The sequence below is a fragment of the Saimiri boliviensis genome, chromosome 19 (assembly GCF_048565385.1).
Source record: "Saimiri boliviensis isolate mSaiBol1 chromosome 19, mSaiBol1.pri, whole genome shotgun sequence".
NCBI classification, from domain to species: domain Eukaryota; kingdom Metazoa; phylum Chordata; class Mammalia; order Primates; family Cebidae; genus Saimiri; species Saimiri boliviensis.
Window position 1 is genome coordinate 31511635 of NC_133467.1, and position 14853 is coordinate 31526487.

The 14853-nt window shown below is 45.4% G+C and overlaps 1 protein-coding gene across 2 annotated transcripts; it reads left to right on the top strand.

Moving 5' to 3' along the window:
• The first annotated feature begins 3855 nt into the window (after positions 1-3855).
• PEX19 (peroxisomal biogenesis factor 19) lies at positions 3856-13838 on the top strand. Of its 2 annotated transcripts, none has more exons than XM_003937947.4 (8): positions 3856-3956; positions 5366-5475; positions 5904-6069; positions 6516-6601; positions 6819-6980; positions 9067-9243; positions 9465-9509; positions 9679-13838. In XM_003937947.4, exons 1-8 carry the CDS (start codon positions 3887-3889, stop codon positions 9760-9762), a joined length of 900 nt encoding a protein of 299 aa, XP_003937996.1. In that variant the 5' UTR covers positions 3856-3886; the 3' UTR covers positions 9763-13838. The 2 variants fall into 2 exon arrangements, with proteins under 2 accessions (XP_003937996.1, XP_003937997.1); XM_003937948.4 differs by having other exon boundaries at positions 9731-13838.
• The last annotated feature ends 1015 nt before the right edge of the window (positions 13839-14853 follow it).

Consider the following 14853-nt stretch of genomic DNA (forward strand, 5'->3'; position numbering starts at 1 on the left):
ATACTATTTAACAATTTTGTACCTTTGTTTTTTTCATTTAACATTTTCGGTATTTTCTCGTATCAATATATTCAGGAGCTTCACTTTGGTTTTTACTTCTCTTTATAGTACACATTGTATTTTTTTTAGCTTTATCTTAAGAGTTGCTTTTTTAAATAGCATCCCTAAACTAAGGCTGCCTTCTCAAAAATGTACATGCTATGATCACACTTTCTCAGGTTACAAATATTATTGCTATAAACACAGGCAAGTTGGTGATAAATTTTGGCAAAATTTTTTATAAGTTTAGAAATTAAATTACAAAATTTAATTTGGCACACAAAAACATATTGCTGAGGAATATGGAAAAACCGGACAGTTCCTGCCTCTTGATTCTTCCATAATCAGGGAAACAAGATGGATGTATGTGAAATAATTGTGAATTCCAGGCAAGAATCAGAAGTTGTTCAATAAACTGGGGAGAGCCATTAAATCCTTAAGGAAGGGCCGGGCGCGGTGGCTCACGCCTATAATCCCAGCACTTTGGGAGGCCAAGACGGGTGGATCACGAGGTCAAGAGATCGAGATCATCCTCGTCAACATGGTGAAACCCCGTCTCTACTAAAAATACAAAAAATTAGCTGGGCATGGTGGCGCCGGCCTGTAATCCCAGCTACTCAGGAGGCTGAGGCAGGAGAATCGCCTGAACCCAGGAGGCGGAGGTTGCGGTGAGCCGAGATCGCGCCATTGCACTCCAGCCTGGGTAACAAGAGCGGAAACTCCGTCTCAAAAAAAAAAAATCCTTAAGGAAGAGAGTCATATGAAAGTGCTATGAGGGCTGAGCGTGGTGGCTCACGCCTGTAATCCCAGCACTTGGGGAGGCCAAGGCGGGTGGATCACGAGGTCAAGAGATCAAGACCATCCTGGTCAACATGGTGAAACCCCGTCACCTCTACAAATACAAAAAATTAGCTGGGCATGGTAGCGCGTGCATGTAGTCCCAGCTACTTGGGAGGCTGAGGCAGGAGAATTGCCTGAACCCAGGAGGTGGAGGTTGCGGTGAGCCGAGATCACACCATTGCACTCCAGCCTGGGTAACAAAGAGCCAAACTCCCATCTCAAAAAAAAAAAAAGTGCTATGAAATACTGTTATTCAGCAGTATTCACTATATATTAGAAAGGCAGAAGGAGCAGTCGGTATGTCAGTAAACACAGAGATGACATGTTAGAAATATTAGTAGTAAAAATAGAAAAGCAGAAACAAGTTTAAGAAATAATGCAGGCCGGGCGCGGTGGCTCAAGCCTGTAATCCCAGCACTTTGGGAGGCCGAGGCGGGTGGATCACGAGGTCGAGAGATCGAGACCATCCCGGTCAACATAGTGAAACCCCGTCTCTACTAAAAATACAAAAAATTAGCTGGGCATGGTGGCACGTGCCTGTAATCCCAGCTACTCAGGAGGCTGAGGCAGGAGAATTGCCTGAACCCAGGAGGCGGAGGTTGCGGTGAGCCGAGATCGCGCCATTGCACTCCAGCCTGGGTAACAAGAGCGAAACTCCGTCTCAAAAAAAAAAAAAAAAAAAAAAAAAAAAAAAAAAAAAGAAATAATGCAAAGAAAGAATGATGCTTTTTACTCCATTTTAATTAATGTTTTTTAATTAACATGCTGTATTACATTAATTTAAAGTCAGTTGAGTGTAGTGGCTCACACCTGTAATCCCAGTACTTTGGGGGGCCAAGCTGAGCGTATCACTTGAGGTCAGGAGTTCAAGACCAGCCTGACCAACATAGTGAAACCCCATCTCTACTAAAAATACAAAAATTAGCTGGGTGTGGTGGCACGAGCCTGTAGCTACTCCAGTGCCTGAGACAGAAGAATCACTTGGATGGAGGCTACAGTGAGCCAAAATTGCACCACTGCACTCCAGCCTGGGCAACAATGAAACTCTGTTTCGAAAAATAAAGCCAATAGAGATGCCTGTTGATAGACAAGTTTTTTCTTTTCTTTCTTTCTTTTTTTTTTTAGTGCTTGTTATAGCTATAGCCATTTTGGAGACATATATTTAAGCAGTTTGAAGTTGAATGAGACAGCCTGGAATAAATTATGTTGCAGGTGTTGGGGAAAAATGTTCATCAGGAAAGGATTTGATTACAGAAGTTTAGAATTTTAAAGGACTTAGAAGGTAATTTAATGGCAGAATTGGGGCTGAAACTTAGGTTTTATAGCTTTCAGTTAAATACGTTTTTATCCCAAAACACACTACTTGTGGTTGTAGGAAAACCAGTTTTACACATACTATTTTACAAGTCTGTGCCCTATCTGTGAAGGACAAAGTGCCTGATCCGGTGCTTGATGCACTACTTAAATGTGTGTTTAGGAAGCTAAGAATGAAAATGATGAGGTGACTTAACACATTATTTTTTTTCATTTAAAATTATTACCTTGTATCATACTTACTGTGTGTATATCTCATCGTGCCTCCAGCTTACCCCCACTTAGCTACCTTACAGCAGAGGCTGGTCCTGATTTATCCCCCTATCCTCGCTGTGTCCAGCACAAGACCTTAACAGTAGGTGCTCTCTAAGTGCTAAAACAGATTTTTATGTGAAACAGTTGCTACATTCTGACAGATCTGAACAGAACAATTCCAAAAGAGGAAAGGGAAGTCTAGAGTTACCTCTATCTGAACATCCCATTGTTCACTCAGTTGGAAGCTGGGTTCTGGGTGGAGAAAAGGAGATAGATCAGGGAAAGGAAGTTTATTACAGCTACATTTGAATTGCCCTCCTGCTCAGTCCGAGGTCTCAGAAGCTCTCTTTCTAACACTGAGTTCTAAGTTCCTGGCCCTGTGTCCTTTAATCAAACAGTTCTAATAGAAAATAGGAAATGAGAGATGCCACTAGATTGGGCAGACAAATATGTCTGATTAGGGACTAGGAGAGCAGAGTGGCCAATGAGTGCCTACTAAGTTTTAAGCCCTAGCCTAGGAGTTGGGCTTTGCAGCAGTGAAGACAACAGACGAAAAATCTTTGTATTCATGGTGCTTAAATTCTGCAGAGTGGGGAGCGGAGAATAAACAAGTACAGTACATAGTAAGTATGTCAGATAGTGTTCAATGTTAGCAAGAAAAGGAATGGGAATGGCCAAGGAAAGCGTTTCAGAAAAGATAACATTTGAGTGAAATAATGAAGTGAGGCCGGGCGCAGTGGCTCATGCCTGTAAATCCCAGCACTTTGGAAAGCTGAGGTGGGCGGATCACCTGAGGTCAGGAGTTCGAGACCAGCCTGGCCAACCACCCTGCCCAACATAGTGAAACCCCCGTCTCTACTAAAAATACAAAAAGTTGCCGGACGTGGTGCCGCACGCCTGTAATCCCAGCTAACTGGGAGGCTGAGGCAGGAAAATAGCTTGAACGCGGGAGGCTGAGGCTGCAATGAGCCGAGATGGCACCACTGCACTCCAGCCTGGGCGACAGAGCGAGACTCCATCTCAAAAAAAAAAAAAAAAAAAAAGTGAGAGAAAGTGGTATGTTACGTACCATAACTGTCTTCTCAATTATATATGTATAGATTGTGGTTATTTGTAGGCAGTTTGTCCCATCTGGCCTACTCACCCAGCTCAGGAAAAAATAATGAAAGAGCGTCTCCAGGTAATTTGGGACTCCGGGCCTCTAAAACCAGGCAGAAAATAACAGGATCTTATCCCTAATTCTACGGTTCTCAGGCGAAAGGGGGAGAAATACCCAATACACAGTAAGTGAAAGCTTCCTGGCCCTTTAAAAATGGCGGTTCCGCACTGGCCAACAATTCCATTGGTTGCCCGAGGCAGAAGAGGGCGGGAGCGAAGGGGCGGGGGCGTGGCAGCGCCGAGGGGGTCCCGCCTCCTACGGCAAGTCAGAGGTAGCAAGATGGCGGCCGCCGAGGAAGAATGTGGTGTCGGGGCCGAAACGGACAGGGAATTGGAGGAGCTTCTGGAAAGTAAGAGCTCATAGTGGGAAAGAGCCGAAGGGGGCAGGTGTGAGGACCCATTCAGGAGGTTAAGTTAACCTGAGATATTAGGGAAGGAGCAGGAGAGGCTCTCCAAAGGCTAGATGGGGGCGGAGAGTGACCGCGAGCCCCCCAAAAATCTCTGGGTCATCCTGCCCCACCTCCGCGACTGGAGCTGGGGAGCTCACCAGGGGTCCCTCAGTGGTCTAGATTGTGGCTCTTAACGCAGGATGGCGTTTCACGATACCTCTTCAAACTCCTCTTCCTTTAGGTTACTAAGTTTTTAAAGTCCAACTTCCCTGCCTTCAGCAGCGGCAGCAGCATTTGGTTCTTGTTGGGTGGCGAACCACATATTCACTGATTGCTTACATTAACTCCCAGCAAGCTCGTGGCTCGTCCTTCTGTGTCTCGTCCTGTCTTCCTTAGCACGAAAGACAATTTTCTCCTCCTAGTCCTTTTTTCTTTCTCTCGCTAGGCCCCTTACGGTTCTTTCATCTTGTCAGTAGCTCAAGCGGACTCCTTTCCCTTATTTTGAGAAACTGAGGATGAGGTGATTTCAGAGGAAAGCAGTTCACCCTCCTGAAAGACGGTGCATGTTTTCTTAGCATTATTCTCCACTCCCCTGTTGGTTTCCTGCCCAGAGTGGGGCCAGTGCCCTCTCCCTAGGCCTGGCAAGCAGAGTGGTGGTGAGGACACAGGCTTTTCAGGGCAGAGGTGAATTTGTAATCTCTAGTTCAGTCACAGAGATGTGGGCAGGCAGAAAAATAAACTGAAACCCTGAGGAGTGCCAAATGACTGTGTGAATTAGCGTATGGTTATCTGCAGAGATCAGACCAAAGGGAGCTCTAGGAGGCTGTGGGGGAGCACTAAACTGGAGAATAAGAGAAGAGAGTTTAATGCCTTCACATGGAATGCAGTGTGTAGTCCCTCAGTCTGTGCTGGTACCAGTACCAACAGGAAGCTGGGCGGGATCTTGTGCTTTCTCACCAAGTTATTCTTTTTGGAGCTCCAGACTGAGTTCAGAGGGATGAGGACATAGGTGTTCTCTACTCTTGTTGGGTATTTGTATGGGATTTTTAGGGAATCATTAGGGTATGGCAAGGGAGACACTATAAATGGAGATGTCTCTGCAGAACTTTTTAATCCTCTTCTCCCAGCTCTGAGATGGACACTTGTTTGCCTTAAGGGATTTCTTGCCTTTGCTCACAGTAAATTAGATAATCCAGAGGGTAGTAGGTGGCTCATTGAGGGTGGTTCGGGGAGGTGGAGAACTCGAGGAAAATTGAGGTAAGTTGGCAATTTGAAAAATCATAGCCCTAATGCTTTGCCCAGAAACCACCCAGCCTTGCTTGCATCCTTATCTATCATCAACACACACACCATGTCTCTTGTCTCTGAAGGTGCTCTTGATGATTTCGATAAAGCCAAACCCTCCCCAGCACCCCCTTCTACCACCACGGCCCCTGATGCTTCGGGGCCCCAGAAGAGATCGCCAGGAGACACTGCCAAAGTATAAATTCCACCCCTATTAAGGGATGGGGACGGGATGGGGATGCAGCTCTGAGCAGAGGTTGGGCAGGCCCCTGTGGGCCAGAGGGGAAGAGGGGAGGGTAACTTGGCCTCACATTGGTGAGTGCTCTTGCCAGCCTCAGTCCTTGTGAAATTAGGACTTGAGGTTGAGCAGAGGAATCTCAAGAGAGCTCCTTGAAAAAAGAGGAGGTTTAAATGGTTGGATTGGTATGCCATCTCATACCCTCCGTCAATGGCTAGATGCCTTTTTTGCTGTCCTCATTAGGAGCAGTAGTTAGGAATGTCCAGTGGAAGTGGGCAGGAGGGAGGTGCTACATTTCCCAGAGCCACTGCCTGTGGCTTCTATCAGAGGCCAGGTGCAGTGTAGTCCTAAGTAAGAGACACATTTCAGCTACCCTTTCCCTGCAGGATGCCCTCTTCGCTTCCCAAGAGAAGTTTTTCCAGGAACTATTCGACAGTGAACTGGCTTCCCAAGCCACTGCAGAGTTCGAGAAGGCAATGAAGGAGCTGGCTGAGGAAGAGCCCCACCTGGTGGAACAGTTCCAAAAGCTCTCGGAGGCTGCAGGGAGAGTGGGTGAGGAGACCCCTGATAAACTGAAATATCTGAACAGACTCTTAAGTCTTTGTTGCTTGAAAACACCAGAAATCTTAGTAAAGTTGATAGCAATCATGACGTCACAACCATGGGATGAGGAAATGCAATGGGAAAAGAGTTGGGAACCCCTCTTAATGAAGAGGTGTGAGATAGGTTGGAAAGTAATAGAAAAGATTATTCAAAACTGACCGTTTGAAAGGTCCCAGGGTTATTGTGGGTGTCATCATGGAAAATAAACTGAAACAGAGTTCATGTATTAAATAGATTTATGAAAAGACTATGAAGATAACCATAGTTTTCAAGATTTGGAGTGATCATGATTCACTAGTAAATACTTCATATCCAAGCAATTAACCAGTTCAGTCTAGGCAAGAAAACAATTAAACTCCTAAATGACCTTGGCTTTTTTTTTTAATCTTTCCTAGGCAGTGATATGACCTCCCAGCAAGAATTTACTTCTTGCCTAAAGGAGACACTAAGTGGATTAGCCAAAAATGCCACTGACCTTCAGGTGAGGAGAAAGTAGTAGGGGCCCACAAGGGGTCCACTCCCAGATACTTCTCCAGCAGGGTCTCAAAAGACAGGTGCTTTGAGTATCATCCCAAGTCTGTTCCTGTCTTATTGTTTTGTTACAGGCGAGTTTAGCTAGTTTATCTTTCCCACCGGACAGAGTGCTGAGCATCCCAAGAAGGTACTGTACTTGCTCACCTCTTATTTGTCTTATCTAGAACTCAGGCATGTCAGAAGAAGAGCTAACCAAGGCCATGGAGGGGCTGGGCATGGATGAAGGGGATGGAGAAGGGAACATCCTCCCCATCATGCAGAGTATTATGCAGAACCTACTCTCCAAGGATGTGCTGTACCCATCACTGAAGGAGATCACAGAAAAGGTTTGTGAACTTCCCTTTCTGCTTTTTCTCTTAATTCTCCATCACATCAACTCCTGTGGGCTACTTTTGTCTACTAAGAGCCTGCAGAAAGAGTAACTTGAGTGCACTTTTTTTTTCTTCTTTATTTATTTGAGGTGGGGAGAGTTGCAGAGTAGGGAGAGTTGTGTCTCTGAGAGAATAAAGCCTGTCACACTGTATGTTGGGTATAAGGAGTATAATGTTTGGGGTATAAAAGAAAATCCTTCAGCTCTAGTTTTCTATAAACTGGTTCAAGACTCTGGGGTTGTTGTCTAATCAGTCTTGCATTTCTGACTTCATTTCTCAGCAAGAATTCAGTCAGGCATGGTGGCTCATGCTCGTAATCCCAGCACTTTGGGAGGCCGAGGTGGGTGGATCACTTGAGGTCAGGAGTTCGAGACCAGCCTGGCCAACATGGTGAAATCCTGTCTCTACTAAAAATACAAAAATGAGTCGGGGGTAGTGGCTCTCACCTGTGATTGCAGCTACTTGGGCGGCGGCAGGAGAATCACTTGAACCTGGGAGGCAGAGGTTACAGTGAGCTGAGATTGCACTACTATACTCCAGCCTGGCTGACAGAGCAAGACTCTGTCTCAAAAAGAAAAAGAATTAACTGAGGATTTACTTATTGGCTTTTTTTTTTTTTTTTTTTTTGAGACCGAGTTTCGCTCTTGTTGCCCAGGCTGGAGTGCAATGGTGCGATCTCGGCTCACTGCAACCTCCGCCTCCTGGGTTCAGGCAATTCTCCTGCCTCAGCCTCCTGAGTAGCTGGGATTACAGGCACACGCCACCATGCCCAGCTAATTTTTTTGTATTTTTAGTAGAGACGGGGTTTCACCATGTTGACCAGGATGGTCTTGATCTCTTGACCTCGTGATCCACCCGCCTCGGCCTCCCAAAGTGCTGGGATTACAGGCTTGAGCCACCGCGCCCGGCCTACTTATTGGCTTTGTGATGTGAACAGTGTAAGAGTAGTTTAAATGATGGTCCCTGCCATAAAAGAGCTTATAGTTTTGTGTGGTTGTATCATTTTGTTTTGTTTTGAGACAGGGTCTCATTCCAGCTGGAACACAGAGGCATGATCTTGGCTCACCACAGCTTCCCCATCCCAGGCTCAAGTGATCCTCCTACCTCAGCCTCCTGAGTGTGGGACTACAGGTGTGCGCCACTGTGCTTGGCTAATGTTTTAAAATTTTTTTGTAGGGATGAGCTCTCACTATATTGCTCAGGCTGGTCTCAAACTCCTGAGCTCAAGTGATCCGCCCACCTCAGCCTCCCAAAGTGCTGGGATTACAGATGTATAGTTTTACTGGAGAGACAAAATACAGGAATAGAAGCTTTTCAGTGACACAGGGAAATGTGGTTAAGTATGTAATGAATAGTATAGACCACAGGTCAGCAGACCAAGACCTGGATGGGCCAAATCCAACTCTTGCAGATAACGGTTTTTATATTTTTAAAACCATTTGAAAAAAACTACAAAGCAAATATGCAACAGCCAAGCATGGTGGCTGACTCCTATAGTCCCAGCACTTTGGAAGGCCAAAGTGGACAGATTGCTTGAGCCCAGGAGTTCAAGACCAGCTTGAGCAACATGATGAAATCCTGTCTCTACAAAATACAAAAAAATTAGCCAGGCACAGTGGTACACTCTTGTAGACCCAGCGACTTGGGGAGGCTGAGGTGGATCACTTGAGCCCGGGGAGATAAAGGCTGCAGTGAGTGGTGATCGTGCCATCATACTTCAGCCTGGGTAACAGAGTAAAACTCTGTCTCAAAAACAAAAAAAAAGGAAAAAATACAAACACAACAGAGACCATATATGGCCCTCAAAGCCTAAAATATTCACTGTCTGGCCCTTTACAGAAGTTTACCAATCTCTGGTGACCATAAATGCTAACATGGCCAGGTGATCTAGTTGGAGTCAGTGCCACTTTTCATGGTGAACTTATTTAGCTTTTCCTTTTCCTACATCCCTTTCCCTTTCACATTTTAATCACATTGTTCTGATTATTCGTCCATATCCATTTTCACCTAATTCTTTTCCACCCATTCTCTCTTTTCCTAGTATCCAGAATGGTTGCAGAGTCATCGGGAATCTCTACCTCCAGAGCAGTTTGAAAAATATCAGGAGCAGCACAGTGTCATGTGCAAAATATGTGAGCAGTTCGAGGCAGAGACACCCACAGACAGTGAGGCCACTCAAAAGGCTCGTTTTGAGATGGTGCTGGATCTTATGCAGCAGGTGAGGCCTCTCGCTGTCTGCCCACTGGTGCTGTCCACTTAGGTGTTCAGTGGAGGAGGTATCTGGGAAGGATGCTATGCTGCTAGACCTAGGTGGCGGAGGGATCCTCTCTGGTGATCTCTCTCAGAAGAAATAGATCATTCATTAGATTCCTCTTCTGGAATCCTCTGTTGTTTTCTGGACTTTTCTCCGTTTCATGTTCCATATTCCTTATTTTCCAGCTGCAGGATTTGGGCCATCCTCCAAAAGAGCTGGCTGGAGAGATGGTGAGTATGTCTTCTTTTTCTCGATTTTAATCTGAGTCCCCAGTTTCCAGAATTCTTTAACCTCTCCTGATTCTACCTAAGGTGATAATTATAGCTGCTGGGGGTGGATCTTCAGAAGCTCTGTCCTAAAAAATGAGCAATTTTCTGAGTCCCTTCATCTCTTCTCCAGCCTCCTGGCCTCAACTTTGACCTAGATGCCCTCAATCTTTCGGGCCCACCAGGTGCCAGTGGCGAACAGTGTCTGATCATGTGAAACACAACACGTTTTCCTCTCTGAGTCCCAGCCATGGGGAACATCTGGAGTCAGCAGAACCATTGGGACCTGAGGCAGGAGTGTCATCTGCGGGAGAAGTCTGCCCGCTGCCCTCTGTCATCCCATTCAAGATTGTGCCATACCAGCTGAGGTTTTTCCTCTGTCTCTCTAGGAATAGAGTCTGTTTCACAGGCCATTTCTGTGACCCCTACTCCATTGTGGTTTCTGCCACTATCAAAGGTCCACCTACCTGCCAGGTGAAGGAAGGCATCCTTTTTAGGGCATGCACTTTCTTTCCTTTCTCAAAATAATGTTATATGTGGCCACACTGATGTTCACCTTTATGCCCAGGGTCTTTGTGCCTTGTCTCTACTCCCTCTCTTGGATCTGGGGAGGAGGGACAGAGTCTTGTGACTCTGTATTTCTATAGTTCTCTTGGCAGAGACTTTGGAAATGGGGAGAAACAGCCTGGGCTGGGGTTACAGGTCTGTCATTATGCTCTCTTGCCTTCAGACAGGCCATTCTGAATTATCTAAAGGGAAAGGGCTTTTGCATCTAATCACAGTAGAGTTGAAAGAGAAGCCTTAGGATTCTCCTCTCTCCAGGTGCTGAGCCCTCACCTCCCTGTTTCAGCCTGAGAACTCAAATTGTTACCCTGCTTCTTCCTACAATGCTATGTGATATAGGTGAACCCAGCCCCTGACCTTCCTCTGTCCCTGCCCATCCTCCCTCTTACCTCCTCTCCTTTTTAAACACCTGTTTATCCCAACCTTTTTGAGCTCAAGCTGTGATAAAGAAGGGCCCATCCTATTTTCCCCTCATCTAGTCTATCTACCATTCTCAGTGACTCCCCCTCTTCCTGGCAGACACAAACCCAGTGTCAGGTCTGGGAAATGAATGGCTATTCTTCCCCAGATACATTCTGACTTATTTGAGATACATGATTCTCTTAGAATCCTGTCCCTTGGTTCAGGAAAGTAGCTTGGGAAAGGAGTAGGGTTATAGCTTGGGTCCCTTTTCCTGCAAGCCCTCATGGGGCAGAATCTAATAAATATTCTGAGTGAGGAGTGTGGCCTGTTTTTCATTCAGGTCTTTTTCCGATCTTCCTTAGCTTCTGTAAGTTGCAGAGTGAGGAGTATTAGGAGACTGATTCTACGTAATATTGTAATGCTGGGTTCCATCACCACCCACCTTTTGCAACTCAGTCTGCACCTCAATTGGCCAAGGAGACTGGAGAACTTTCCTCATGTTCCCCTGAGTATTTCAATCTAGAAAGCCCTTCAATTGGTGTTATATTTTATATTTCACATTATTGTTATTAATGTTAGTAATATATTATGTTTTCTTTTTTTTTTTTTTTTTTTGAGACGGAGTTTCGCTCTTGTTGCCCAGGCTGGAGTGCAATGGTGCGATCTCGGCTCACCGCAACCTCCGCCTCCTGGGTTCAGGCAATTCTCCTGCCTCAGCCTCCTGAGTAGCTGGGATTACAGGCACGTGCCACCATGCCCAGCTAATTTTTAGTATTTTTAGTAGAGACGGGGTTTTACCATGTTGACCAGGATGGTCTCAATCTCTTGACCTCGTGATCCACCCGCCTCGGCCTCCCAAAGTGCTGGGATTACAGGCTTGAGCCACCGCGCCCGGCTATATTATGTTTTCTAAATTACTTTTCTTTGAGCTGACCTGGATTTTTTTCTGTGGCTCCCAGTGGGTCTATGGACCTTGGCTGACATATGTTGGTAGATATTCTGGTCAGCCTAGTTGGGTGTCCTGGTTCACTCAGAAGATAGGTATCAGCAGAGCAAATTCACATTCATTATGAGCCACTTTGAGCTCCTGACGTCACTTGCCCCTAGGTTAAAACTTTTTACCACTTGAAGATCTTACATGGTCTATGTTCTTAAGGCCTCAGGCTACTTGGGATTTCTCAATTCCTGTACCTTATCAGAGCATGGAAGAGCCTAGATCTGAATGTGAAACTTCTCTGTTCTGCAAGAGATGGGGAGAGTACAGGTAGACTTGTGATATAGTCATGGGGCCCGAATGTCAATATTTTCTCCTTAAAGCTCCAGCCAAAGACTAGACAAGGATAGAGGTGGGGAGGGAAGAACAAAAGAGCCCTTCCCTATGAACCTCCTGTCCTGCCAGTTTTCTTTGCAGATTCTCACATCTGCTAGCCTGGTCAGGGCTTACTCCAGGAATCTAAACAGATGCCCTAGCCCACTTTAGCTTTATTCCCAAGGTACTCACTTTTGTTTGTATTGATTGAATGTGAGCAAGTTGACCTCGGGTCACACTTTGTTCCAAAAACACTATTGGAATTGTTCCAGTACTTGTGGTGGAGGTATGGCACTCTAGGGCAGTTTTTCTCAAACTACGTAAGGTAGAGGAACAGGTTTTTTGTTTTCTAATCCTTCAGTTATCAATATGCATTCCTGTTGCCCATGACAGGTATGGAGTTCACACTGTGCTGGCCACCAAGCAAGTTTGACAGCACCCAAACTGGCCAGACTCTGTTCTGAAGGTTAAGTCCATTGATCATGTACTTGGATATCACAGCAATATTAAAGTGCTAAAAAGTTTTTAAACACTCTCAATTTCTTCTTTTTTTTTTTTGAGACGGAGTTTCGCTCTTGTTACCCAGGCTGGAGTGCAATGGCGCGACCTTGGCTCACCGCAACCTCTGCCTCCTGGGTTCAGGCAATTCTCCTGCCTCAGCCTCCTGAGTAGCTGGGATTACAGGCACGCGCCACCATGCCCAGCTAATTTTTTGTATTTTTAGTAGAGACGGGGTTTCACCTTGTTGACCAGGATGGTCTCGATCTCTCGACCTCGTGATCCACCCGCCTCGGCCTCCCAAAGTGCTGGGATGACAGGCTTGAGCCACCATGCCCGGCCAACACTCTCAATTTCTAATTCATCATGTCACAGACTGGTTTAAAAAAAAAGTGTTCACAGACCAGCACAAGTCTGCAAATCACCTTTGCGTAGCACTGTTCTGGGGCCCTCAGTCTCTCTAAAGATCCTAGCCAAACTGATACCTATCTGTACCTCTTGTTCTCTCTTATTTGAGAGTTTCACTTCCAGAGAACTTGTTCTTCAGCAAGAATGTGTCGCTAGTAAGGACTTCTCTAGCATTTCTCTAAGCTTCCTTTTCTGCTGCTTAAAATCAACGCTTACAAAGCATAGGTTTAAGCTGTATATGAAATATTTATGCGGCTCTCAAACTTTAAAGGAGTTGCTCCTTTGTTCCAAAATTAAATGTGTTAGATAACAAATTTGTGATTGTATAGGTGGCTTTACGAATTAAGAACTGAATTCATATCGTCTTTGTGATAATTGAGACATTTTCCTGTGACTCTGGAAGATCTTGTCAAAGCCCCAGGAGGTAGTTATATTATGATGTTAACATGGTTTGGGGGGAGCTAGGACAAAACATTGGCCCATATTGGATGAAGTGGAGAAGGCAGACCACACAAAAAGGGTCAAAAGACTTAGAGAAAGTGGGCATGCAAGAATGAATGTCAAGTTCTACCCCAGAAAGACCTGGGAATTACTTTTCAGTAAAGGCAATAGGAAAGGCACTGATGAAGGGCCACCAACATCTTTGAGAAATTTAGAAGTGGCTATAGATTGAAGCTGATAAAAGTTGTAAAAGCTCTGTAGATTGAAGCTGATAGAAGATGTAAAAGAAAGTGGTTTCCTAGTAGCAGGAGGGGAATGATAGGATCCTGACATGCTTAACTCTCACAAGCAAGGTGAGTAAATTTCCTCAAGGGTAGCAAAGTCAAAGTAGAGATGGCTAACGGAATATGGGTAGTCCTAGGAGCAGTATAGATGGGTAACCAAGGAGAGTCCTGCCTTACATATAAGAGGGATCAAGAATGGTTGAACAGAAGGCTGAAGTCAGAAACTTCAATGAAAAATCCCAATTTCTTGTCCAGTTTCTAAGCCTGAGATAGTTCTTAGACTCATAAACTATCAGTGGAAAGAGCCATTTATCAGTTAATCACTGAGTGGAAAAGCACTGATCATCCTCTGTTCTCACACCACAAAGAGCAACACAGAAGGCTTCTTTTTTTTTTTTTTTTTGAGATGGAGTTTCGCTCTTGTTACCCAGGCTGGAGTGCAATGGCGCAATCTCAGCTCACCGCAACCTCCGCCTCCTGGGTTCAGGCAATTCTCCTGCCTCAGCCTCCTGAGTAGCTGGGATTATAGGCACGCGCTGCCATGCCCAGCTAATTTTTTGTATTTTTAGTAGAGACGGGGTTTCACCATGTTGACCAGGTTGGTCTCGATCTCTTGACCTCGTGATCTACCCACCTCAGCCTCCCAAAGTGCTGGGATTACAGGCTTAAGCCACCGCTCCCAGCCTTGGATATGCCTTCTTACTGGACAAAGCAACAGCCTCTCATATAGATACTTAGCTGCTAATCTAGCACAGGAATCAGCAAACTGCAGCCCACAGGCCAAATCTGGCTTATGACCTGTTTTTGCAAATAAAGTTTTGTTAACATGCAACCATCATTATTTATTTACATATTGTCTGTCGATGTTTTTGTGCTGCAATGGCAGAACATAGTAGTTGCAACACAGACCATATGACCTGCAAAATTTAAAATATTTACTATCTGGCTGGGCATGGTGGCTCACACCTGTAATCCCAGCACCTTGGGAGGCTAAGGCGGGTGGAATACTTGAGGTCAGGAGTTCGAGACCAGCCTGACCAACATGATGAAACCCTTTCTCTGTGAAAAATACAAAAATTAGTTGGGTGTGGTGGCACATGTCTGTAGTCCCAGCTACTTGGGAGGCTGAGGCAGGAGAATCACTCGAACCTGGGAGGTCGAGGTTTCAGTGAGCTGAGATCATGCCATTGCACTCCAGCCTGGGTGACACAGTGAGACTCTGTCTCAAAAACAAACAAAAAAACGGTTATACTAGTTAGGTATTAAGGATATGTTAATCAGACCTGACAACCAAGCAGTGTCAAGTACTCTGGATTCCTTGGTTAGACATACACATTACACTCAAGGTGGTGGGAGATAAATGCTGCAAAGATGCAGCGGCCTGCAACATTGGTGAAGTATT